General features: G+C 42.8%; 2 protein-coding genes across 14 annotated transcripts in view; one reads left to right on the forward strand and one right to left on the reverse strand.

Annotated features, from left to right (window-relative positions):
* The window catches only part of LOC105921523 (peripheral plasma membrane protein CASK), a 51,551-nt gene extending 25,871 nt beyond the window's left edge, over nt 1-25,680 (reverse strand). For 6 of the 13 annotated variants that reach the window (XM_036127870.1, XM_036127869.1, XM_036127867.1 and 3 more), the window contains exons 1-5: nt 24,812-25,680; nt 8,875-8,987; nt 6,589-6,694; nt 5,373-5,450; nt 5,201-5,273 (exon numbers count right to left, since the gene is read on the reverse strand). In XM_036127870.1, the coding sequence (XP_035983763.1) occupies nt 5,201-5,273; nt 5,373-5,450; nt 6,589-6,694; nt 8,875-8,987; nt 24,812-24,876 (435 nt within the window). In that variant the 5' untranslated portion in view covers nt 24,877-25,680. The remainder of the gene's footprint in view (nt 1-5,200; nt 5,274-5,372; nt 5,451-6,588; nt 6,695-8,874; nt 8,988-24,811) is intronic. The other 7 variants (XM_012857312.3, XM_021313434.2, XM_012857306.3 and 4 more) reach the window with 2 other exon arrangements.
* Nucleotides 1,305-3,633, forward strand: LOC105921524 (probable G-protein coupled receptor 34). The gene is made up of 2 exons (XM_012857314.3): nt 1,305-1,777; nt 2,169-3,633. Exon 2 carries the CDS (start codon nt 2,215-2,217, stop codon nt 3,457-3,459), a length of 1,245 nt encoding a protein of 414 aa, XP_012712768.2. The 5' UTR covers nt 1,305-1,777; nt 2,169-2,214; the 3' UTR covers nt 3,460-3,633.
* Nucleotides 25,681-26,914: the final 1,234 nt, after the last annotated feature.

A 26,914-nucleotide genomic window follows, 5' to 3' on the forward strand; every position in this document is an offset into this window, starting at 1 on the left:
CCCTTTCAGGTGACTAACCTCATGAAGCTCAACGAGAGAAGGCCAAGAGTCACCAAAGCAGTAATCAAAATAAAGGGGTGGTCTACTCAGAAAAGCTAAAATATACAAACTCTTTTGAGTTATTTCACAATTTTGCGTTTGATACATACTTCTATATACTTTAGAGTCAGAGTTTGATGACTTTATCATGTACCTGCACGGTAGAAAGTCATAAAAATGAGGAAAAGACATTGAATGACGGAGGTGAGTCCAAAGGTTTGACATCAAAACTGGTTTTAGCCTGGATGAAGGAGGCTTATTCAGGGCCTTCCTGTGTCGTTAAAGCAAAGACCGTGTTAAAAGTCGTCTGGGAGAGGCGACCGATTAATTTAGAGGAGCTTGAACATCCTGCCAAATATTCCCCGGATCTTGCTGGTATCTAGGAAAAACAGGCTACTTGCTAAGGGACGTCATCCAAATATCCGTGGGGGTGTTTGTACGCATTGACCCTGTACGTATCATTTTATTTCCCTGTGTGGATTACAGTAAAATATTAAAATTCAAGCTTGCTCAACAAAACTCTACGCTGTATGCTTGAAAAGGAACGGCTCAAATAAATCATTAAAGCTTACACGCGCATTGTGAAAGCAGGCATCAGCTGTACACTGCGTAAAAGGGAACTGAGAGCAACATTTTCTTGAAATGAGTGTTTCTTGAAATGAGTGAATTAGGTAGGTAAATAAGATTATCTGCTAATGGAATGAGTATTTTTTAAAATAAGAATTAGATATACTGCTCTTGAAATAAGACGATGGAGATGAATTGTTCTTATTCTAAAGTGCAAAGAACCGATTCCGTTAGCGGATCATTTAGGCGTTGACCTTTGCTGCTCAAATCAACGACAAACGCACTTGTTTCACGTAAATGTTACTTTTAGTTCCCTTTTTTGCAGCGTAGCAGTAGAATTTGCACAGCGAAACATTTATTTTGCCTCTCGATATCATTATCTGGAGGAAACGAGTCCCTTATAACCAATCCACGAGCACGAAACCAGTGGTCGTATTTCTAGTACTTCCGGAAGTGAAGCAGTGCTAAAAAGCAGTGCTGGGCAGTGGCTGAGCAGCAACCCAGCCCCCAGCGCACGCCCGTAAAGCATAAACACACTCATTATTGAGCCGCTTCCCTATTTAATCAATTCTACACAAACAACCTCTTTTTTTTTTAAAAACTGCATCACTGCTTTGTGCGTGCAGCTAGAAAAAGGCAGCGACAGCGTGGGATCTTCTGTACGCAGAGACGGAGGAAGCTGAAGGAGAAAGTGTTTGAAAAAGCATCTTGAGAAAAAAAAAAGAGCCCAGCGGCAGAGTGGTGGTGGGTTTTACTTCCTGCTTGTGTCTCTTTGTAGCTATGGGGGGGCGGGGGGGTTGGACAAAGCTGCCTGAGATTCTGCAAGATAAATAAATGAAAGAGAGAGAGAGAGAAGGAGAGGCACGAACGAGAGGACCGTCAGGCTAATCAGATCTGTGATAGGGTGAAGGCAGAGCAACAAACATGCTGCTGAAGTGACTCATTTAAAGACTGCAGATAAAGGCGACAGCTTCTCATCGTTTGTGCGCGTTGAATTTGCTCTGGTGGAGATTTTCAGGGGGTGTTTTTTTTTTTTTTTTTAAAAACTGCTTCCTTTTTCAGAAAAGGTGTCTGATGGAGGAAAGGGTCCACCAGAACACCTCGGCTGCACATCTGCATGTACTCCGTGGCGCCTAAAAGCCACAGCTGGATTTGAAAAGGAGCCTTGATGGTGAGTGTTTTGCCTTCAGTTAGAACATCCTTTAATTATGTGATTAGCGACAAGCCATTTCTCCTTTGTAACGATGCGAACTTTGTCATTTATGTTGTAAAAAACGTTCAGTTTAGTCTTTGCTTTAAAAGAAAATGTAGGTTGGGTCCCATTGGGACCCCCGGTGTTTCTCACAGCCCACGGGGTGCTGTCCCTTTTTAATGTCAAACAGCTGAAAGGTTAGCTTCACTGACGCTTGGTGTGAACTTTGGAAAGCCAGCTGACATATTACTCAGCTGCCTGAACATCAGTGGCAGAGCGTCATGAGTCTGTCAAAGTGCATTGTTTTCCGTGCATGTAAAAAAAAAAAAAATGCGCTGACTGCGTTCCTTTTGCGCTCTTTCCCTTGCAGAACGCGTCGCCCCGACATCCTTGAGTTGATCTGAAACTAACGCACCATGACCACGCTCCCGTTCGCCGCAGATTTCAACGCCTCCTTCTCCACGTCGGCTTCGTTCGTGGCGGCTTGGACGTCGGGCGTGCCGCCATCTTTCTCCTCCCCGACGTCGGTGGCCGGGAACGGGTCAAGCTGTACGTTCGACAGCGGCTCCCGCCGCCTGCCGCTGGCCGTTTTCTACTCGCTGTTCGTCGCTCTGGGGCTCACGGGGAACCTGTTCGCCCTGTGGGTCTTCCTCTTCGTGCACTCCCGCCACAACTCGGTGCGGGTCTTCCTCATCAACTGCGCCGCGGCCGACGTGGTGCTCCTGGCGTGTCTGCCCTTCAGGGTGCACTATCACCTCAGCGGGGACAAGTGGGTGCTGGGCGCCGTGGCCTGCAGGCTGGTGGGGAACGCCTTTTACATCAACATGTACATCAGCATAATGCTGCTGGGCCTCATCAGCATGGACAGGTACGTGAGGATGAGGGGGAGGGGCAGACGGCGGCGCGGCTGGGGCATATGGAGGAAGGTGTGCGGGCACAGGCAGCTGTGGAGCTGGGTGGTGTGTGGAGCCATGTGGGGCATGTCTCTGCTGGGGACCGTCGTCATGGCGACGACCAAGGAGGACGAGGAGGACGTGGGGAGATGCTTCCACTACAAGCAGCGGCGCGGCGTCTGGTGGAAGGCCTTGATGAACGCCTTCCTGGTGCTGCTCTTCTGGCTCGTCTTCGTCATGCTGGTCGTCTCCTACGCCAAGATCGCCTCCCAGCTGCTGCAGCTGTCGCGCAAGAAGCCGGAGCTTCCCAACGCGCAGCGCTACAAGAAGACGGCCAAGAAGTCCTTCTTCGTGCTCTTCCTGTTCACCGTCTGCTTCGGGCCGTACCACGTCTTCCGCCCCGTCTACATCCTGTCCCAGGTCGGCGAGAACCCGCCCTGCGAGTACCTGCAGATGGTCGACCAGACCAACGAGCTCCTGCTCCTGTTGTCCACCTTCAACAGCTGCTTGGATCCCGTCATGTACTTCTTGCTGTCGGGCTCGGTGCGCCGGACCGCCCTGCAGGTTCTGGGGCACCGCTTCGGCAACCGCTTTCTATTCCTCCAAGACATAACGGTCAACAGCTCCACCATAGAGTACAGGCGGGGGTCGGCGCCCATGGCGCTACCCGACCAAGTCCTCAACAACCCCTCGCTCACACCCAGGACCAGCTTCTGCGTCATCAACTCCAGCCTGCGGCGCACAGGAGCCACTGCGGGTCATCGGTGAGCCCCGGCCCAGGGGAAAACCACGTCAGCCTGAACTCCTTAACTTTTAAATGACTAGTTTGTGTGTTTTTTTCCTTATTATTCAGCTGTTACAGCATCTGTGTTTATTATGCTGAAAGTTTTTACCCCAGAATGTAGCAATAAAGAGGTGTCTGGATGTCTTTGCAGCTTACAGATAAAGTTGTCTCCCATTTGTTTTTATTGTTACTAAATGGATGCAGGCCCAGAAGGTAAAAACTCTTTTTAAAAAACTAAAATTAAACCGCAAGCGGAAGGAAACATTTGACGTTTTGTTGCGTCACGGCGGCAGGTTTAGGTGGATTTTGTTGGGATTTCCTGTGGCAGGCAAACACAAAGTAGCTCAAACTGCTGAAGTGGAGGGAAAATGCTGTGACCGCTGTGTTTAAGTCATTATTCTGTTAAAATTACGGCTGTAAATCACCAGCTTTACCATGAGATGTTATGTGGGTTTGTTTCCATACGGTTTCGATTAAATTTGATATGACGCGATATCATTCGCCATCTAACGCTACTATTTATGCATCACAACGCACGGACTCAAACGTGGCTGGAGTTGGTCAAATAACCAGGGTTCCTACAGCATAAGGCAACAAACTTTTTAAGACTTTTTAATGCAACTTGAAATAAAAAGTTAAGACCAGCTTCACGATAAACAAGATAAACCTGGTTGCGACAACTTCACCCAAATGTTTATTTTAACATAAACCATTACTTTCTGGCTCAGTAGACATGTTAAAGATTTTTGAAAAACATTCCATATAGGAAGAAAGCTCACAAAAACTAAACAAAATGATTTGATTTTATTTCTTACATCAATTAAATCAAAAACGGCTTTCTTCTAGTTTTAAAATAATAAAGGATAACCTGATCGCTACAGTGTCATGCCTGGCTAATTTCAAAATAAAGGCGTATTTAAAAAACGGCGGTATGATCAACATTTTCATTTTGCGTCGATTTGATTGGATCGTTAATCATTTAGTCGACGCTCCTCTACCAGCTCAGCACATCTACAGACTGACATGTTTAAAAACAGCTCGAGCTCAATCAAAAAAAAAGGTGGAGAGCGTCAAAGCACGTCCGTTTTTAAGTCCTGCCACAGACGCTCTCCGCTGCATTTGCGTCTTAACTTTGACTAGGCCACTCAGACAGACGCTTTTCAAAGTATTAGATCTGTTGGCTGAAAAGCTCGTTCTGTGGATCGTACGTGAAACAGCAGCACAGACCGAGTCTCCCACCTGAGCTGCGGCTCTCTGCAGCTCCCTCAGAGTCACCGCTGGCCTCTTCACTGCTCGTCTCAGGGTAGAACAGACCTGGCCAGTTCAGGTGAAATCTGTATTTAGATGCATCTGAACACATTTGTGCCTTGGTGACATTGCTAACAAATTCCTAGTGTATGTTAAATAAACCTTCCTTCACCCCCTTTCACTTCACACTCATGTGCTACTGTGTGTTGCTTATAAATGCTTTAGAGAGGCAGTGAAGTAGAAACCCTGACATCCAAAGAAAGGCGGAAGAAACACCAAATCCTAAATTGAGAGCGGCAGGAAAGGTCTCCCAACACCTCTAACTCTGAAACCGTTGTTTATTTATCTAGCAACCAAAACTACGCAGCGGATGTCAGCAACTCGAGCGAGGCTTTGTAGATCGCCGTCACTTCAGAGCTCCTTGTTCTGGTTATTAAGACGATTCTTCTGAGCGGAGCGTCTGGAGCTACATCTCACCTTTACATCTCGATGAATCACGTTGTTGTCATGGCAGTATCTGAGAGCCTCCAATATCTGCCGCATGTAGTGGCTGCATGGGAGGGAAGCAGAAAGGGAAGTAGAGGGTCTCGTTCAGGGCACCCGCAGGCTTTATTTTAGGAGCGATCACTTCCTGAACTTTGCGTCCTACCTGGCCACAGCTTCACTGTAGACGAAACCCGCGTCGGCTCGCTTCACGATCTCGAAACAGAGGTCTGCGCCATCCATGCTGAGAAAGAGGCAAACACGTCATCAACGCGCAGGAAAGCAAAAGTCAGCGAACGCTTTTCATGACTTAAGCTTCACGCAGCCACAAATCACGACTAACTTTGGAAATCTGAAGTGATGTAATGTTCAATAACATAAGAAATGTTTTATTTTTAGTTTATTGTGTGAAATGAAAACAGAAGGCAAGCTTAGGAAGCAGCCTCCCTTTTTAGGGAAGTGTGAATGTTTGGCTCTCGCAATTTAGCAGAGATTTTAAAAGAAATTTAATTCCATTGATGTTTTTTTTAGCTTTCTTGTCGAGTTTTCTGAAGGATTTATGAGTTTACACCGTAAATAAAAAAGAAAAGTGGGCTTGATTCAGCAAAATTACATGATATGAATATTTGGAGGAAAATAAAAACTTTTCTTGAACATGTTCTGCTCAATGTTGTAAGTCACCACGAGCTCCGGCTCACAGATTTGTGCCAAAATATAGAGATAAAATATAATTATAAACTGATTATTAAGAATTTGATTCAATGCAGCACATTTATTGGGCACTAATTCACAACAAAAGTCAAACTCAAAAGCGTTTTACAATCCAAACAGATCAAATTCGTACAGAAATATCCAATTCTCACAGATGGACGGATTCTAATCTAATTGCACGCATTCTAGTTCAAATTTGCTGTAATGCGATCCAGACAAGGTTGGTGTCTAAAGTTTTCTTAAAAGAGACCAAATATCAGCGTCAGTGGCTTAAACATTACATAATTTCCATATAAATTGCTAAAATAAAACCTTTTCAATCATATATAGTTCATCTATTCATAGCACTGCTTAGTTGTGCGTCTAGATTTTGTTGTGGTTTGCTGAGCTTGCCGCCAACTTATTATGTACGGCTTGCTTTATAAAAAGGGAAATGACAAATACCAACTATTTGCCCCGCCGCTGATATAAGGCAGAATGGTTAGTGGCTTTTTATAAGTCTACTTCCTAGATGAGCAGTCATACGTCGTGCAAACACAATTCCAGTAATTAGAACTATTATCTGTAATATGGTCCGGATCGGTATCTGTAATAGCATTTTTTATAAAAGTTTTTCCTAGAACTATAACACCTTTAGAATAAAAGGCAAAAAAAATAAAAATAAAACGTACAATTCAAAGACCATGTAGAGCATGCCGTCGGAGCTGTAGGTCTCCAGCAGCTCCACGATGTGGGGGTGTTTGAGCATGTGGCAGATGCTGGCCTCGCGCTTCAGATCTGGAAGAGACAAACTCAGTTATGGGTCTGGGGGAAACAAACTTCACATCTGTCCACTCTTTTCTTCCACCATCACTGGCTGTTAAAAAAAAAAAAAAAAAAAAAAGAGTTGTAATGGATGTGTAAATATAGACAGGATTTTTAACCTTAAAAATCGTAGAATAAAATCACAAAAGAAAGACTCCCTGCTTTCACTCAAAGGATCTGCCACTCCCCTAAGCCACCACCAGGGGGAGATAAACAGCATTTCATTGAGTAAAAGGAGCAAGCTGAGAAGAGCAGCAGCAGCAAATCTGTTTTCCACATCTGGCTCATTGCTGCTGAATCACTGGATCGTCCGTGTTTCTCTCTTGCCTCCATTATTAAATCAGAAGAAAAAGTCTCAAGACGGGCGAAAAACAGAGGGCTGTTCAGTTAAACAGCAGCAATCTGACAATGTGTGCCTTTGTTGGGGTTCTCAGTCCATAAAAAGCCCATTTACACACTCCATCCACTTCCTGTCTGCGCTTTGTGTCGTGACGGAGCCGTAACATTATGCAACCGGGAAGAGATGAAACTCTGTGTCTCCCCCCCAAACAACAACACAGCCCCCATTCTTCCAGTCTCCTCTCCTCTTTACGCTCATCCCTCCACGTCTCATTGATTATTCGTTCTGGAGCGCAACAATGCCGCCTAATGTGCGCGCGGGCACCGCAGCGCTCTGAAAGGAACCGATGCCATCCTCTGGGCCGCTTCCAAAAAAAAAAATCACTCGGTCCGGCCAGACTCACGTGGCGCGGTCAGAATGAGCTGCGAAGTGAGCGTTGCGTAACAATCTGGCCCCGTTTTCGCCATTAATGGAAGAAATAAAGATCATTAATCTGTGGAAACCTACTTGTTCCTGGTCTGTAACACGAAGCCCAAACTACTGGTTTAAGGGACGATGCAGCAGATCAACGTCCGGTGTGCGCCTGCATGGCGTCAGTATGTGTGACTTAGTGAGGAGGCGAGCTAAAAGCTGTCATTTCATGCCTGTGGAGATGGAGAAAGGGTTGGCTCTCTTCTGGTGCCACTAAAATACACCAAAAGCCACAGTTTGGCTAATTGATCATAAATCTGGCCCAATTGCCGTGCGGCTCTTCCTCAGAAAGAGCTTTGGGTGCCATCTATGCATCACAACGCACCGACTCAAACGTGGCTGGAGTTGGTCAAATAACCAGGGTTCCTACAGCATAAGGCAAGTTAAACTTTTTAAGACTTTTTAATGCCACTTGAAATAAAAAGTTAAGACCAACTTCACGATAAACAAGATAAACCTGGTTGCGACAACTTCACCCAAATGTTTATTTTAACATAAACCATTACTTTCTGGCTCAGTAGACATGTTAAAAGATTTTTGAAAAACATTCCATATAGGAAGAAAGCTAAAAAAAACACACAAATTACAGATATATTTTTAACAACTACTGAACTGAATTCACAAACTTTGTTACGTTCCCTACTAAAATAAACTATAAATCAGTTTTAAAAACCACAACATAACCAGTGCCAACTCTTTTTCGCAGCTATGGTCCGGCCGCAACAGTTTTTATTGCTTCCGCTATCGGGACGGAACCAATAATGGTTACATTGAGCCGTTCGGTAAATTTAAAAAATATATAATTGTATCAATTATTTTACTGTTTGGTAAGGATTACAAAACAAAATCCTATTTATGACCTGGTAACAATTTTAAGACCTAAGAAAGACTGATTTAAGACATTTTAATGCCAATTAAGGCCTTAGTTTTATATTACAGAATGCCTTTTAAGACTTTTTAAGGATCCGCAGGAACCCAGAATAACATTTCTTTTATGAAAGGAACTGCAGGTGAATTCGTTTATGGTGGTAAGTATCCTCCCGTCTCCATTTCCCCTCCCTTCGTTGGTTTCCGTGTCTTGCCGTTACTGGCAGCGGGACCCGTCTCTGGCTGCGGCGTCGCAGATGGCACATGACGGGTGCCAGCGCTGCCACCGGCACGCACGCCTCTGATCTCAGCTTTCATCTCCCTCTTTGACAAACCTGCGCAGCTCCCGGTGTGACGGCGACGGGAGGAGCGTGGCCGAAACGCGCCGTCAAGACGGCCAAACGCACGCCTCTTCCGCACAGACTTCATCTAGCGTGTGGTTCTCATGATTGATTTTAAAGGCGGGGGTCCTCACCTTCCGTGCTGAGGCCCGGGCTGGACGTGAAGCTGGCCACGTCCACGATCTTAACGGCGAACTGCTGGCCCGTGTCCCTGTTGATGCAGCGCCGCACCACGCTGAAGGGCCCCCTGAAACACACACAAGCCAGATTAGTGGAGCCTTAGAAATGCAGCTCGGTGAGATCATGGGAAAGGAGCTGCGCCGTTTCACCGCGCTATTCCGCCGCCGTGCTTGTGCCAGTGGGAATTATAGTCCAGGAGCAGCTGTAGAGGCTAAAATAAAAAGCTTTATTACAGAGAAAACTCTCCCCCCACACACGTTTTCTTAGCCTCGGCGAGGAAGGCGGAAGACGTCGTAAAAGTCAGACCCTAAAAAAAACGTTTCACTCAAGCGCTCCGCCACACAGATGTTGGCGGACTGCAGATGTTTCACTGGACATGTTGGTTAGCCCGGAGGTTCCCTTCAGAAGTGCAGATACGCTCAGAGTGTGTCTCGTTTTCGCTTCCTTAAGCAGCATGTTGAGCAACGCGCAACACGCCGCTGTTTAAATAAACCCAGCAGGAGTCCATGTGCAAACACGGTGATGGCAGCATCATGCTGTGGGGATGTCTTCTTCAGCAGGGACAGAGAGGAGAGAGTAATCCTGCAACAGAACCTGTAAGAGGCTCCAGAAAGGCTGAAGCTAACCCTTTATAGCAGGACAACCCTGAACATACAGAGACCACCGCTTCTCAAACAGCAGGGGCCGCCCCCTAGGGGTGTGTGAGGGTACTGTGTGAAGAGCTGACAACAGCACCCCCTGCTGTTTGGTCTGTACCTGCAATCTGTAGTGTGATGAATACTATTAAAACTCCTAAAAAAAGAACTAAACTTAATGTAACTGAAGTTTGTTTTAATTATTAATGGCTTAATATAGTTTTTTGCCACATGAGGTTTATAGCTGGTTAAAAGTTGACTGCAGGTATGAGTCGGGCTAAAAGCCATTTAGATTGTTGGTAATAGTAGAAAAACAGTAATAATAGTAATAGTTCAAAATGTGGGGCAATGTTGAAACATTCTAGTTCATTTTAAAAGGGATTCTGGGTAATATTCAGAATGACAGCTTCAACGTATTGAAACAGAAAATTATAAAAGTTACATTTTTGACCCATTTTGTTGTCATTGGGAGGGTGAGGGGCACAACAGAAAACATTTAAGAACCACTGAACTAGATAAATAACGAAAGATCAACGCAACTTCATGTGTTAGAATGGCCTAGTCAAAGTCCAGACTTGAATCCAATACAACTATTTAGCAAAGAGCAACGAACAAAAGTGTCAGTGTGACGATGTTTAAAGCCGTTAGGGGACGCACCCCAAAAACTCATCCAGCTGTGGTCCCAGCAAACGGTGGGTCCACAAATTACCGACGGAATAATAAATTCACACTTCTGTTTGGAACGAAAACTTCACAATTCAGCTTTCCGCTGGTCTCTCATATGTAATGACAATAAAATGCGATCATGTTTGTGGTTAGATGGTGACTACATTCACAAAGCTCTGAACATCTGCACCACGCAGCAGCTGGAAGTGGGGAAAATAACGGCCTTTAATGTCCAGTAGAGACTCCTGATACCAGCCTGGAGGCGTGTTTACACTAACAACAATATTCTGATATTCTGATCACCTGGAAACCTCCATGAAGCCAATTAATGCCTTCTGACCACAATGGATAGTGCAAATGATAAAAACACTACCACACCCTGGAAGGGTTTTTATTTTGAGTCATGCGGTTATTTTTATTCATTTGTTTTAGCCCTCAATTAATCAGCTACAAAAGTTTCATCACCAGTTTTACTGGTAAACACCTTCCTTAAAAAAAGCCACATGAAAGCAACTTAAGGCAGCGGTCGTTCTGGAGATTTATCAGTGATTATTTCATCATCAACCCGACTGCAGGGCCTGTAGGCTGTACCACTGTGTGTAATAAAGATCACAGGTGCTTTTCCTTCTATTCAACTACTTACAATTCACTGTTTTTATGACATTCTGACTGAGATGCACCTGAGCACACTGGTCCTGCAGCCTAACCATGATTGGCATAATCAAAGCGCCTTTAAGATCCTTTATTCTGCCTTTTACACATTTAATTATAGGGATGCACGACATACATCGGACCGATAAAATATCGGCCGATATGGTGGAATTTTATATCGGCCCGATAAGTAAATTCTTCCGATAAAGATAGCCGATAAATTAATTAAATGTGGTGGAATTTTATTCAGGCAGAGTAGCCCTAAAGCGGGACAAGACCTGTGGATTTTGCGTTCCTTACTATCAGGACCCAGGCTTGGCTCCATTATTGCCTGACTATAAACAAACAAACTGGGTATTAGAAGATGACAAAAGAAGGATTTGGGTTTTAACACAACAAACCTAATAGCTCACCTGAAAAATCGTCATGATGGCACCTCATTTTTGAGAATGCACTTTTATTGACTTTCTTGAATTTTTTTTATTTTTATATGCATATGTTAGTACAGATAATTTCATGTTCGAAAATTAGTTGACTGGACTCCAGAAATACCTTTGCTGAAAGCCTTCTGAAGATTTTTCAAGAAGTTGCACTTTTTTCTTTGACCTTTGCTGTGGTTATTATTTTTTGCAGTTAAGCCATAGATTTGTTCAGTAATTTTTAAGGGATGCTCTTTGTATTCTAAATTGATTTGTGTTTTTTGTTATTAAAAGCAAATTACAACTTTTTTGTGTGATGGTATAAAAAAAATAAACATTTGAAGAGCCAAAACCTTTTGTTTGCTGTTATAAATAAGCCACAGCTGCTAAATAATTTGTTTTTCATAGCACAAGCTGCAGATTATGCAAAATCTATATTGAATATGAACTTATCGGTATCGGAATCGCTATTGGCCATGAAAAGCAGAAAAATATTGGTTATCGACATCGGTTGAAACTTTTAATATCGTGCATCACTATTTAATTACATTCAAAATAGAGCCTGTTTGAACAATATCAACTTTTTTTGTTTCTCTGATACATATTTCTTTAAGAAAAAAACAAACAAAAAAAACTACTGAACAGTGTGCACTCAAAACGCTTTGTTTGTGTTTTATTCATACAAACGCTCCACATTTAAACACTCTGATCTGTTTAAAAGGTAAAATTATCGTCTCTATTTGAGAAAAGTGACAAAAAAGGAGAAAAAGTAAAAAAGACCCCCTAAAAACAGCATTTTTTAACAAAGAAGTTTAACTACAGTGCATGTAAAATGTAATCGGTCTTGTCCTGTAAAGAATAACGTGAAACGCAGCGTATCCCTGTGTGAAAAGCTGTGTGCAGCAGACAGCAGCAGTCTGCCAGCTGTATTACTGCTTAGAGGACGCTTTTGATGATAAAACTCCCAATAATGAGCAGATTTTAGACATCAACGCTTTGTTTTACGGCCAACTGAGAGACCAAAAAAAAAAAAAAAAAAACACGCACACTGCATCTCCCAGGAAAGCAACACGTAGAGGAATAACCAACCTTGGTAAAAAAATAAATAAAAAAATAAAAACAGGACACTGACAACCAAAGCAATTCGTTTGCTGGCCGATCAGCACTGGCTGAAGGACAAGTCTGACACACGCAGCAAATCTGAAGTGAGAACCGAAACCAAAAGATTAGCCAGAAAGCGTGCCGACGACCTGCAAGGTGAAAACTGCGAGTGTGAGAAAGCGCCGCTGGAACGCCATCCAGATAATGTTCTTTAGTCCGGGGTTCCTACACGTTTTCATGTTTTCTATCGCCAAGGCCCGGACAGACATAACCAGGAACGGTCAAATAAATCCAGGAGGAATTGTTCAAAGCGAACAGCATCAGAATTCGCTTTATTCACCAAGTCTGAGCACAAAAACAAAGGAATTTCACTTTCTGCTCAATGAATCATTAAAGATTTCCATCAACAGGTTCTACCATGAATCCGTGGTGCCGACCATTAAAGATGGCCATGAGCGTTCCGGTACCTCGGACACGACTGGATGGATGGATGGAATAGCGCAAAAAAAGGAAACAAATTGGACAAAACAAGGCGGGTAATACTACAGAAGACAGATATAACAAAGAAAATAAATGAGATTAAAAAAGGAAGGATGAGGGAACAAGAAAGAAGGATACAAGGAAGGAATAAAGGAAAGAAAGGCAGTGAAGGAAGAATGGAAAGAAGGAATATAAAATGAAGAAAGGAACCGAGACAAGGCAGGAAAGATAAAAGGGAGGGAAGAAGGCGAAGGAAACAATGAAGAAAGGGAAGGAGACGAAGGCAGGAAGGAAGGACATTAGCAAGAAAGAAGGAATGAGACAAGGAAGGACGTAGAGAAGGAGACAAGGGAGTGAGGGGTAAATGAAAAGAGGAAGAAAGAAAGGAGATGATGAATGAATGAATGAAAACTTTATTGTCATTGTCACAAGAACAACGAAATTTAAAAAGTGCCATCGATCCGTGCATATGTATAATATATATAATAAATAAATTTGGACGATACGGCTTATATCACCATAGATTTCTTTATTTGGGCCGACGCGATATAATTACGACACGAGTAGAAAAAGAATAAAAGCCGCGTGAGTTACTGCATCAGTGCGACGCGGATTGGAGGCGACCAGCCATTGGCTCTGCTGGCTGCTCAGGCTGCAGGGACATTTATTTTCTTCCTTCCACTCAACTTTCTATGCGTCGGCCGATAAATCAACGCAAACTTCATCCCTGCTGGTTTGATCAGAGAAACTGCATTTTTCCGATTCATCCTCACAGAGACGGAGGCACAAATGTGTGGAGATGTGAGGCTGAGTGTGAGGGGGGGGAGAGAAGGCCACAGGCCATTACTGACATCACTGCAGCTGCACTTGGTGGGCTCACACAAAACGCCCACGCATGGCTCCCATCCGACAGCAGCAGTCATCAAACATCAGCCTGAGGTGGCAGGCTTCACCGGCTGCTGCTGCTGCTCGCATCGCTTCACCTTTCTGCTACATAAATACCAGACTGAAAGGAAACTACACACCTTTCTTATGAAAGATAGATTAAAAACAAAAAACAACACTTCAATGATAGAAATAATAAATCCTGAGAATGTGTCATCTGATGGATTCCTCAACTTCAAAATTCACCCACTTCAGCCCTACTTCCTACACTACATAGAAAGTTCTGCTACGCCGTCTGCCGATGGCTTCTAGCCAAACATATACGACTTTAGGAGAGCGTTTGCGTTTGTCTCGGCTAAACGTACAATAAACCAGATTTAGGAGCAGGTTTTAGGAGGGGGTATTTATTCCTTGGTACTGCCCAGCATCATGGAGTTTGTACTTTTATCACAGTGTAATAAAACCCAATTCTTCCACCGGAGCTTCAAAAAAAAAACAAGCGCCGATTGTGCTTTTCTCAAATATATCGAAGAGAACGAGAGATTAGGGCTGAACGATTTTGGAAAATATTCTAATTGCGATTTTTTTTCTTAATATTGCGATTTAATGCAATTTTTTTCCCCCCCAGTTTAATTCATCATGTCTTTTTAAACATATACAAACAACAAATCAACTTGTTTCCTCGCTGTGCAGATTAGTTGCTAAAAGACCCACAGCATCTAAACTCAGAGCAGAAATTATTGCGTTCTGCCTACGAAATATTTCAACCAAAATTGCAATTTTGACTTTTCTCTGCATTAACCACAAGCAATAAAAATGGCGTCTAAATAAAGATGTTTGTAAACAAGGACTATTTAAAACAAGAACTTTTAATGTTTCTATTAATCAGAATATTATTCAAGAGAACAGCTTTTAGTAGATTTGGACATCAATCCTTGTTGAACATAAAGTCCAACCAACAAGCAAGTCTATGAATTAAACTGATTGACCTGTACTTAATGCTATGTATGATTATATAAACTCTAAAACAAGTAATAAAGTTAGAATATCTCACTGCTGCAACTCTCTTCCCTTCCATGTGGAAGCAAACCCACTTTAAACATTTTACCAACACCTAATGGACGTGTCTAATTCCCTGATTGTTACATAGCCAAAAATTGCAGACTCTGCGATTTGGAAATTGCGTTTTTTTAAATCGTGATTATATTGAAAATGCGATTAATTGTTCAACCCTACGAGAGATAAAGCAATAAGTTCATACGAATTTGTGATCTACTTCCTTGTGACAGGGAGGTTGTTCAGCTATACGTCCATCAACTTCTAATGTAGCGCTAACCGCTGCCTTTCTACTCTCCAGCCTAATCTACTCTCCAGCTGGACACGTTTTGGTTTGAGCTGGAATTAAGGAAGCACGAATGTGGTTGATCTGCTTTAACAGGAAGGATTCTGATGATTTCTTTCCCCCGCAAAATGGAAGTCTACACGACCCAGACCGTAACGGGATCCTTTATCGATACGAGCAGGAGCTGCAGCTGCAGCTGCGCACGCCTCGGGAGACAGAGGTGTCTGCAAGGCCATCCACCTGAAAACCCCTCCAGCCTGACTGCTTTGGACTTCCTCAATCTGTGTGGAGACATCCTTTAATTAAAAAAAAAAAGCGGAAATCCGGTACAAGAATAAGCTTTGCGACTTGATCCGAACGAAGGTTTCTGATGAGGAAAAAAAACGCCACTTTGACCACAATTACACGGCAATCAATGAAACTGTAAGCGTCTTGAATATTCACAAGAAACTTTATCATCCGGCTCGCGGCGAGCCAGGGGACGGATCACTTCATTGGTTTGGATTGAGTCACGCAGCGCAATATTGTTGGCCGTAATGAGCACCGGCGGGCAGAAATAAAGAGCACTGAGACAGCAATAGTGCTTCTCGACAGCCGGGGCTCTATTCAAAACACAATCATTACCGACAGAACTGATTAAATCACCCCAAAGCCTTTACGAACTGCGTCGCTCGAGTCTCAAAAATAAGCATGTGGTTAATGCGTTACAGTCGCCGTCTAATCTACAGTCAATGAGCCCCTGGAAGCGCCGACGTTGCTTCCTGGTGTAGAAAGAGAAAGAGAAACCGAAAGGATTTGCGCTTAAGAAAGTGTTTGGAGCAACGATTGCCGTGACACGTTTGCTTTATTCCTGCCCGCCGTGGCGTCCACCTACAGAGGCGCTGTGTCAATAAGAGGCGAGGTAAAGACAAGGCGGAGTGCTGCAGTGTCTCCCAGCAGTATTTATATCCATAGCCTCGGGGGCCATCGCATTTCCCAGCTCCACTTGTCTCCATTGATCTCCCTCCTCTTCCTCCTCCCTCTTCCTCCTCCCTGGCTGAGGAAAACTGATCCCCCTCCTTCCAGCCGCAACACATCCCAAGACGCCGTGGGCTCAAGTGCCGTTTCACGGAAGAACCGAGTGGATAAGAGGGATTTCCTGCTCTTTTCTTTGACGTTAATGTGACGTTTCACTTAATCGAACTTTAGCTTCAAATGCCCATCAGACGAGGACACATCATCGTCTCCTAGTGACCGACCTGGACTCTGTGACCAACGCCTGGACGGTGTTCGGCCCCGGCCTGGTCAGGAAGCTAGAACCGAAATATTCAGCCATAGAAACAACAGTATTCAGTAATCGGCACTGAAACATGCTAAACTGGACACCATAGAGCTGAGGGCAGGTGTGTCAACCTCTAGTCTTCAGGGACGTTGTCCTGCTGGTCTGTTGGGTCAGGGGAAGATCTAACGCGCGATGCTGGGGACAAGGAAAGGCTTTAAACATCTTAGAAAGTGTTTCACACAAACAAGTAGATTCATTAATTAATGCAGTTCTCCTCTCCTCCTGCCTGCCTGCCTGTCCCACCCTCCATACTTAACACACTAGAGATGCACGACAAAGCCAGCGTTAGCCATTTTCAACATCACAAAGGTGTTCAAGTATTAAAATGACATAAAAAGGTGTGAGAATCTACAGTATTTAAAAATAAAATGCACTAAGGAAGCATGTCGGCTGATAGACGCCAAGTTGACAGTGCGGGCCTTTTATGTTCCTTTTTCCATTTACATTTCTACAAATACCGCACATATATCAATTTGAAACGGTAAAAAAATCTTGACAAACTTGAACAAAGTAGTAAACATTACTGTCTAGAGCCACAAGAGGGCGCTCTAGGCTTGTGAAAACTATATGCTGCTCTTTCAACACAGACATTAATTGAAACATAAACAAAAATATTATATATATATATATATATATATATATATATATCCTCTGTTTTGTTATCATTCACGCAGCGGAGCGTTGCGTGGTGCCGCTCGCAGGAACCAGACCGAGACAGAACCCCATTACTGGGCTTGTCTGTGACGCTAATAGCAGCTAGCGCTATCTTACAGCTCTGTTGTCTGGACGGTTTAAAGCTTCACTGATGGACGTGAGCTTTAAGGCTACGTTCACACTGCAGCCTGAAGTGACCCAAATTTCCAAATTTTTTTTGCCCATATGTGACCTGTATCTGATCTTTTCATGACAGTCTGAACGACACAGATCGGATTTTTTCAAATGTGACCCAGGCCACTTGGATATGTGGTCCTGAATCCGATACGTATCTGATCTTTTCAAATGCGACCTGTGTCTGTACGGCCGGGTCTCATTTATCCGACCTGTACGTCACCGATACTCGACAAACGTCACTATTCTGCGTCCTGCTATGCAGAAGCGGGAAGAAAGACGACACCCATAGCCACTACAATGAGGAGAGCAATGGAGGGAAAGCTCCGGTTAGAAAATAAATTAATGACCGCAAAATGCGCGCCAGCATTATAATCCATGTTTACTTCCGCAAACACTGAGGACGCTTGCTACGTGTGACGTCATCGCGTCCTCGAGTGCGCATGCTGGACACTTCGGTTGAACGCATTCAGTTCACACAGGAGATCACATACAAGTCGCATATATTTGGAAATGTGAACGGACACGCAAAAAAATCCAGTTTCACAAAAAAATTGTAATTGAGCATTAAGACCTGCAGTGTGAACGTAGCCTTTGTTGCTCTGAAACGTCTGTGTCACACTGTTAGCTTAGCACGTAGCGCTCCTACAGGTAGTGTCTAATTTGAGCGTAATGTTGACAACTTTCAGCGTAACGTCCCATTACGTTGAAACGTGCTGCATAAAACCTCGCTGGTTGGAGTCGCTAATTCGCTTAACAGATTAAATGTCAGTTTTTATTCTTGGATAGCGTGAAAAAAAAAAAAAAAAAAAAAAAAAAAAAAAAAATCGAAATAAATTCGGACTATGAGGCGACTCATAGTCCGAAAAATACGGTAAATTGTGGATAGAAACAGGAGCCCTGAGCCTAAGGATGAATTGAAAACGGCTTTGTCGTTGTGCTAAAACCTGAATCACATCTTAAAAACACATCGTTTTGTTTTTAGATTCTACATATAAGGTTTTGTTTAAACGAGAAAATAAACAGATTTATGTTTAACGTTTTTAAGTTAGGGTTCAACCAATCCGACGACAACCGGCTGCAAAGCGTCATAACGACAAGAGATCATGTTCGCCCTTTAATTCACCACTGATGTGATGTCGGCTTACAAAGCAAGAGTCCATCCTGCATTGTGAACATGTTAAGCTCGTTGGAAATTAAATGCAAAGGAGAAAAATTGGACAAACTATTACACATTGGTACTAAACTGCTACTTAGAGCTCATCATTATTATCATTATGCTGAGACTAGCTGTATTGGACACTTTTTTATTATTTACAGACATTCAAAAGTTTTCAGCAGACTGTCAGAAATCCTAATTAATATTATATTTATATTAAAATATTAAATTGATATTTCTAACCCTAATCCCCCTCCCTCCCCTGATGCAATCGGCTGTTTGTTTGAGACGACAGAAAGCAGTCTGTCCGTGCTGTTTATAATGCAATAATGTTTTATCAACTGTATACTGCAGGTTAAAGTTCTGATATTTTTTTGCCTACCAAAAGTGACAAAAAAAAAAAGCTAACTTCTGGCTACACATATTTAAAAAAAAAAAAAAGTACAGATCAGGCAGAGACCAGTAAGAAATGCTCCCAGTATGAAAACCATAGATAAAATTACAATGGTTGCAATGTTGAATTTTCTTGTTTGACTTTAATAATGTAAAACATTTACATCAATTATAACGAAAATATATCTTTACAATTTTGCTACTGTTGCAATTATTTATTATTCAATAATCGACTACATTTACTAGCTAAAGTTTAGGACTTTAAACATAGGTTTAAATAATTCAGTATCAATATGTATCGCAAGATAACTTTTATTCAATAATGGTGACGTTTCAATACACGTTACAGTCCATGATTACAGCATTTGTTACTGACTGAAGTTTTGTGTTTTATGTACTTTTATGCGTTTTGGTTTTTATGGCAAATATTTCTAAAATGTTATATTGGAGGAGTTTTATAAACATGGCAAAATAACTATAGTAATAATAAGTACAGTTTATACAGGGATCTGTTGAGGCCATTCTTGGCAGTCTTTCAGAGGCTTTTATTCTGTTCATCTCGATATAATTATATTGTTTCTACCAAAATGAGTCCAGCCCTAAGTATGATAAATATTTGCAGCAGTTTTGAAAAAGTACCATTTTAAAACCTATATACTAGCTACCTGTCCGTGCCTTTCCTGGGTTATAAAGACTTCTGGGATCCTTGTCTAAAATTAGAGCAATTTACCAGAAATTCGGATTTAAATCGGAACAACAACGCACTGCAAAAACAAAACTAAAAATAAGTTAGTGTCTTTGTACTTAATTTGAGCACGTAAATAAGATAATCTGCCAATGGAATAAGATTTTTGCACTTAAAATAGGAACTCATCTCCATCGACTTATTTCAAGTGCATTATATCTAATTTTCTTATTTTCCATTGGCAGATAATCTTATTTTCCTGCTCAAATCAAGGACAAATATACTCATTTTAAGAAAACTTTACTTATTTTTAGTTCTGTTTTTGCAGTGCGGCCCGTTGCTGCTGTGAAACTCCACTGAATTTTAACTTAACACAGGACAGGGCTATGATCCGTTTCTCTTACTGGCTTCCATGTTTGCAGGCTGCTTCTCTTTTGCTAAAATAAAACACCAAATGCTGCGCTCTGCATTGGTAACCATGAATCATGATTGGCTCAGGAACTAGGAAGTAAACACGGGCTACACTCTGAAACAAAGTCGTTCTGGACCGTACCTCTAGGTTTGAAAGGAGAAAAACGTGACTAAGACGTTGCTGATGGCGAGGAACGATTGTTTATAGGCGATGTTACTTCCATCCAGGGTGACAAATGAGAAGGATTCAGGTTAATTTTACAGTAAATATTTTACTAATAGCTCCTTTAAATCAGTCACCTGCACGTGTGCTGACCCTCTGGGTCCACAAGCCAAAGCAACCAGCACTAGAGCGGGTCAAGCAGCTTTTAGCCAATCAAATTACAATCATTTGGTCATGTGACGCAGCTCTGCGTTGGGCAGAGGTGAGTCTCTGAACGGTTTGCTGGCTTAATGAAGACGAGGGAGGAGGAGTTTCTGTTAAAACGGAGATTTTTACAACATTTCAGGGATTAATTGACAGCCATCTGAGTTTTGTTATTTTCCTCCATCTAATCAAACTGGATGAAATGTTTGGCTGACCTGATGACAGCTAGCGCACCACCCGTCTGCAGGGGCACTTGTTTTGACCCGCAGGAATTTTAGTAATAATTCGGTGTTATAAATTTAATTTCTAAAAAAAGTCTGATTCTAATGAGACTATAAATTTCTTCCAAACAGTTTCTCCTCCCTCTGCTACTTTAGAAAGGTGACTCAAAAGACTGACGTCATGTTGGGCCTTAGAACATAAACACGGTGAGACATTCAAACATTACCGCTTTAAACCCCTTAAACGGCTTTGGAGGAAAGTGGCTGCTGACTAGGGCTGAACGATTTAGGAAAATAATCTAATTGCGATTTTATTTCTTAATATTGCAATTTAATACGATTTTTTTCCCCCAGTTTAATTTATCATGTCTTTTTAAACATATACAAACAATAAATCAACTTGTTTCCTCGCTGTGCAAATTAGTTGCTAAAAGACCCACAGCATCTAAACTCAGAGCAGAAATGATTTTGTTCTGCCTACGATATATTTCAACCAAAATTGCAATTTTGACTTTTCTCTGCGTTAACCACAAGCAACAAAAATGGCCTCTAAATAAAGACGTTTGTAAACAAGGACTATTTTAAATATGAACTTTTAATGTTTCTATTGATCAGAATATTATTCAAGAGAACAGTTTTTAATTGATTTGGACATCAATCAAGTGCAACCAACAAGCAAGTCTATGTATTAAACTGATTGACCAGTACTTAATGCTTTGTATGATTATACAAACTCTAAAACAAGTAATAAAGTTAGAATATCTCACTGCTGCAACTGTCTTCCCTTCCATGTGGAGGCAAACCCACTTTAAACATTTTACAGACACCTAATGGACGTGTCTAATTCCCTGATTGTTACATAGACAAAAATTGCAGACTCTGCGATTTGGAAATTGCGTTTTTTTTTAAATTGCGATTATACTGAAAATGCGATTAATTGTTCAGCCCTACTGCTGACCGAACCTAAAAGCTGAAGTCCACCATTTATTTATTTACTTTTACTTAATATTCCCCCTATGATGAGTCACTATGGCTTAAACGTCTTTGCAAAGTCAAAAATAACAATCCCGACTGTCTCAAGATTTTAACTTTGAGAAAATATGAACAGTAAGCTGGGAACGACACCTCCCACTACAACACTCCACCCCTGGTTCAAGGTATGTCCAAACATCCATCCCCACAACCAGGGGAGGGTTTCTATCCTTGAATCCTTAATCATGGTTCCTGCAGTGGGATGGCAGGGGAGGGAGAATGTGCCCAGAAAACTACCCTGGTGATTTATGGAAAAGGTTCTTCCAGTGGAGACGCACATCTAGTGCAACTAAAGAAACACGAGATCTGTCAAGATCAGAAGAATCCGAGAAGGATAACCCATTAGTTACTCTCCACAGGCCCCGTTTCAAAGGAAAACCGCAAAGCTGTAGTTCTAGAGGAAGCTTAGGTCTTCCATAAGTCCGTTGTGGAGAGAGCGTCACCTCTTGGGGTGGCGGCATCTTCCAAAAGCTCAACAGTCAGGTAAAGAAGGCTGGCTCTGTTCTGGGGACTCCTCTAGAACGTCTGGAGGCCACTGTGCAAGAATCGGTTCTTCACAAAACGAAGAACCCTGAGCGTCCTCGTCCTTCGCCGTCCTACAGCAGCGGGGCGTCTTCGGTCAGAGGCTTCCTCAGATCCGCGGCGAGACGGAGCACTACAGCAGATCCTTCCTGCCCACCGCCATCAGCATCTACAGCAACTCTTAGAGGAAGAGTTACTCTCCCGTGAGCTTAATAAAGAACGTTTGAGTTGATATGTGTGTGTGTGTGTGTGTGTGCATCCTCCGAGTACAAGCAGAAACAGGAGATACACAACACGTTGTACTGCGGAGGATGGCAACATTCTTTGAACTAGTAAGCCTAGATCTTATCAGAGTAATGACCCAATTTAGTCCCGTAAACTTCCTTTCCTGCTGGGAACATCGGTCACCTCTAGGCCTCTGAGTGTGTGTTCATGTTTACAAAACGAGACTTTTTCGCAAAAATCACTCAAACTCAGTTTGGGCAAAGTTGATCGACTGTAAAACACGGTGCCGTCGATTGCTTTTCCATTTGTTTTGCTATTACATTTATTGTGAATTGTTATACAGATAAAGATCAAACACCCTTTCTAAATAAAAAAATACAAGAAAAAAAGCTTCTATGCCACAGAGGACGTCACAAAAGGCATAAATAGTTATTTTGAATACACCCACTGGTGACTGTTGTGTTTTTCTTCTATGCATTTGCAAAACTTTTTCCTGCATGGATTGCAGGAAAATTTGGCAAAAAACACATAACGGGAAATATTTATTTTGGCAGCACATATTTTACTGCAAAATAAAGACTGTTGGCCATCGTTCGGAGTCAAACCTGTTTAAACCACAAGGTCTGGTTGGTTGGTTGGTTGGTTGGTTGGGTTTCCATTAACATGATTCTCAGGTCCCAATGAGGTTTCCTGCAGAACAGCTGCACAAACCACCGCTTCAGCTTAAAATGACTGCCTAGTTTATTAAGAGCTCAATCCTAGAGTCAGCCCCACCATGCACGCTCCCGCTGGGCATAACTCAACCAACGCCGCCATTCCAGTCAACGCGGTAGGGAAAACAAGTTAAAACAGTCAGGAGAGAAGTTGTTTGGGCAACAGTGGGCGACTGTGGCTTGATGGGTTGAGTAGTTGTCTTGCAATCAGAAGGTTGTGGGTTTGATTTCCAGCTTCCCCTTGCCACATGTTGATGTGCCCCTGGGCAAGTCACTTAACCCCAAATTGCCTACCGAGCTGCGTCTCAGTGTATGGGGAGTTTTGGCATAACACTCAAATATTAATGTTATATAAATTATATTAATATTAATATTAATTAACAAAATATATATTTCACGTTACGTGCACAAACTGCTTTGTGTTTTTTGCCAAATTTTCCTGCAATCCATGCAGGAAAAGTTTTGCAAATGCATAGAAGAAAAACACAACAGTCACCAGTGGGTGTATTCAAAATAACTATTTATGTCTTTTGAGACTTCCTCAGTGGCATAGAAGCTTTTTTTTCTTGTATTTTTTTATTTAGAAAGGGTGTTTGATCTTTATCTTGATAACAATTCACAACGTTGGTATAGTGGTATACTCAGAGAAGGATGCAAGTACCCGGTTCGATCCCCAGCACCCGCACTCTGGCTCCCTGAGCAAGACCCTTAACCCCAGAACACTTCCCGGGCGCCGCACATGGCAGCCCACTGCTCCCCAAGGGTGATGGGTTAATAGCAAAGAACAAATTTCGCTGTATTGTATATGTTTCAATGACAATAAAGATGATATTACTATTACTAAAGTAGTAGAAACGGCGTGTCACTGCACCGGAAAACAATATAGGGTATGGCAACATTGCATTACGTGGGCCGAAATTCTCCAGACAAAAGTACCCAAGGGCCAAAAAAAGGATAACAATAAAAAAAAATAAAAATAACCCAAAAATTGTTGGGATTTTAAAAAAAAAAGAAAAAAAAAATCATCATATCAAATGTGATCATTTTAATTAAACTAAATATTCAGATTTTCTGTAGGAAAGTGATGTTAAATCACTGTAGATCGAAAGTTAAAAACAGGTTTTGCACATTTGCTTTAGTACAAGACGGTTACTCAGTTTGCAAATTATGTTAGACTTTATTAATTTTGGGCTGGGATTTCTGTGAAAACACTTAATTTATTGAGCTAATTTAAAAAATGATCTGGGGGGGAGGGAATAAAACAGCTTTTAACTCACAAAAGTTTGCATCTGAGCTAAAGTCCTCATAGAGATGTGATCGTATTTGCTATGAAATTAAACAGAACGTAAAAAAAAGTGTGGTTATTAATAGACGAATACATTGTGTAGTACCCAACATTTTCAGGTGTAAAAGGGCCACACAGAATCAGTCCAGTGGCCACAAATGGCCCAAATTATATTAAAAAAAATAAAAATAAAAGATTTCCTCTCGTTTATTCTGAAGCTTGAGCCACTCGTGATGCCGTTGACCCAAATACAACAAGAGAGAGAGAAAGCAGAGCTGGCAAACTTTGAATTTGGTGAAACGCTGTCGTGGGAGCCCACTCTCCCATTGCCCCCATCGTGTTTACACCGTCAGCGCGCGTGCGTCCGTTCATGGCTGGCACCTTGAAACCCAATAACGACGGTATCAATCCGACCTCACCCAGCTAATGGACCCTTCTCCCGACATACCTGCCCCCCCACTCCCACTCCCACCATCGTTCATACAGAACGTGGCGAACATGCACAGAGTGACAGCAATCCTGGCTGGGAGAGGCGAAGACCAATACTCACTTGCCGATCACCTCGCACAGCTCGTACACGTCCTCGAACAGCACGTCGTCGTCCGCCATGGTCATCTAGGCAGACGGGGATGCTCTCCAGAAGAAAGTCCCACCCACGGGGGGTTCGTGGAAGTAGGCGAATGTCAGCTTAATTTCTTTGTTAAGTTAGGGTACACGCAGCCGCTAACTCAAACCCTCCTGGAGAAAGTGGGTAAAATGATAAAAAAGGCTGCTGAAGCTGAATTTAGCCGGCTAGCCGCATTTAGCTGGCGACCCCCCGGTTGTCAAGTCGACGGCCCCACCTTCTCCCGAGCTCCGCTCCTGGTGGGCTGGCTAAGCCGTAGCCACAGACGAGACCCCAGGGCGTGGAGATTTCCTCGCTCGCTTGAAGAAAAGCGCCCCTTTTAGCATGGCCTCGGGGAGAAGAGGGGTGGGGGGGAGCGCCTAGCTGGCGGGGGAGGTGGTCGTGCTCGAGGCAAAGCGTCCACAAGACACCGTGCCCTGCTCCGACCGAGATGCTGCCTTCCGCCGCAAGCTAACGGGACTCTCGAGAAGGAGGGCTAGCTAGCTAGGTTAAGGCGAGCTAGCAGTCGACGGAATCACCGGTTGGTGTATCACAGATGGCTTATCCCCCCCACACCGGTGAAAAAAAATAAAAAATAACCCGCTACGAGCTCGGGCTGCAGTGTGCTTCAGCTTCCCGAGCCCAAATTAAAGCCCTTCGCGAGCATGTCCTCGGCTCTCCCTGTTGCATAGAGCGCCCGTGCCGGAGAATACCAAAGACGATACCGTGATAAAACCCATTCGCCGCTCTCGCGTTTTACGCTGCCTAAGATGCTGACTGGCTTTGCCTGCCTAGCTGTTTTTTTTTTTTTTTTTTTTTTTTTTTTTCCCTCTCTCGACTTCCAGAAATGCCAGACTCCTCCCTCTGTCGTCCAGACAAGTGGTCTTTCCAGAGCCAAAATGGCCACGGAGGGAGGGAGGAAAAAAAGACCCGTCTAGGCTCACTGGAGCCAATATGGCGTCCCGTCGTGGCGCAACACACGACCAGTTTCTTGCTAATCTCTCCAACGGTTCCAGCCAGTGCGTCCCGCGCAGGCGTCAACCAGCAGAATCTCATCACCTTACGTCAGCCTTTCGCCCCTCTCATCTTCATCGTTTTTAACGGGGCTCCGTGTTACGCTCCTAATTGTGTTTCCTGTCAATCATAACTACTTCCACACATTATGGCTGCTAGCTGAATAATTAGGCTGATTTTGTCTGCATTTGGAGGGGTTAAGCAGCATGTCAGTGATTCTCAAATCCCCTCATGGGCCATCAGGGAGCTACCTCAGAAAAGGGTGGTCCCCAATACGGGGGTTGGGGTCCCACTCAGTGCCACAAATACAGAATAATGGGTTCTGAGATATTATACAGCAGGGTTCTACGATTAAGTTAATTAAAGTTACTGCCTTGTTATTAAATATGAATTGATTACATACGCCCTAATGTTTATGAGCTTTATTTCATTCATTTATTTATTTTTATTTCAGGGTCTCCCGTGAAAAGGAGATTGTTAATCTCATTGGCAACTTTCCTGGTTGAATAAAGATTTAATCGATACATTTAATTATGATGATTTTTGCACCACTGATGAAAACATACACTCTTCTTCACCCCTTTTTCCCCTACTGTTCCTAGGTCTGTGCTCTCCAGGTATTTGTTGGAGCCACTCCTTCAGTGTGAGGGTCTTGACCCCCCACAATCACCCCCTGCAAGGACCATGGGTCACAATGGCTAGATAGATAGATAGATAGATAGATAGATAGATAGATAGATAGATAGATAGATAGATAAGAACAAATGGTAATTGATTGATGATGCCCCCTAGTGGTGATGGCTGGAATTCTGTATATGTCAAGGCTTGCCATAAGGAAATGCAAAGGGATGCAAAATAATACATTTCCTTTTTAATGATGATTACATCGATGTGTGAATTTTGGTCCACTCTTATTTGCAGAATTGTTCTAATTCAGCTCCATTGGATTTTTTTTTTTTTCAAACATGTCTATGCCTTCATGTTTGAGTGCCAGAATAATGTTCCTTTTAATGTCATGGCCTTCTGGTTTTATGC

Source organism: Fundulus heteroclitus, chromosome 24, assembly GCF_011125445.2.
Source record: "Fundulus heteroclitus isolate FHET01 chromosome 24, MU-UCD_Fhet_4.1, whole genome shotgun sequence".
Lineage (NCBI taxonomy): Eukaryota > Metazoa > Chordata > Actinopteri > Cyprinodontiformes > Fundulidae > Fundulus > Fundulus heteroclitus.

Coding starts and splice junctions, on each gene's coding strand:
- LOC105921524 (XM_012857314.3), top strand. CDS start 2,215: ATGACCACGCTCCCGTTCGCCGCAGATTTCAACGCCTCCTTCTCCACG.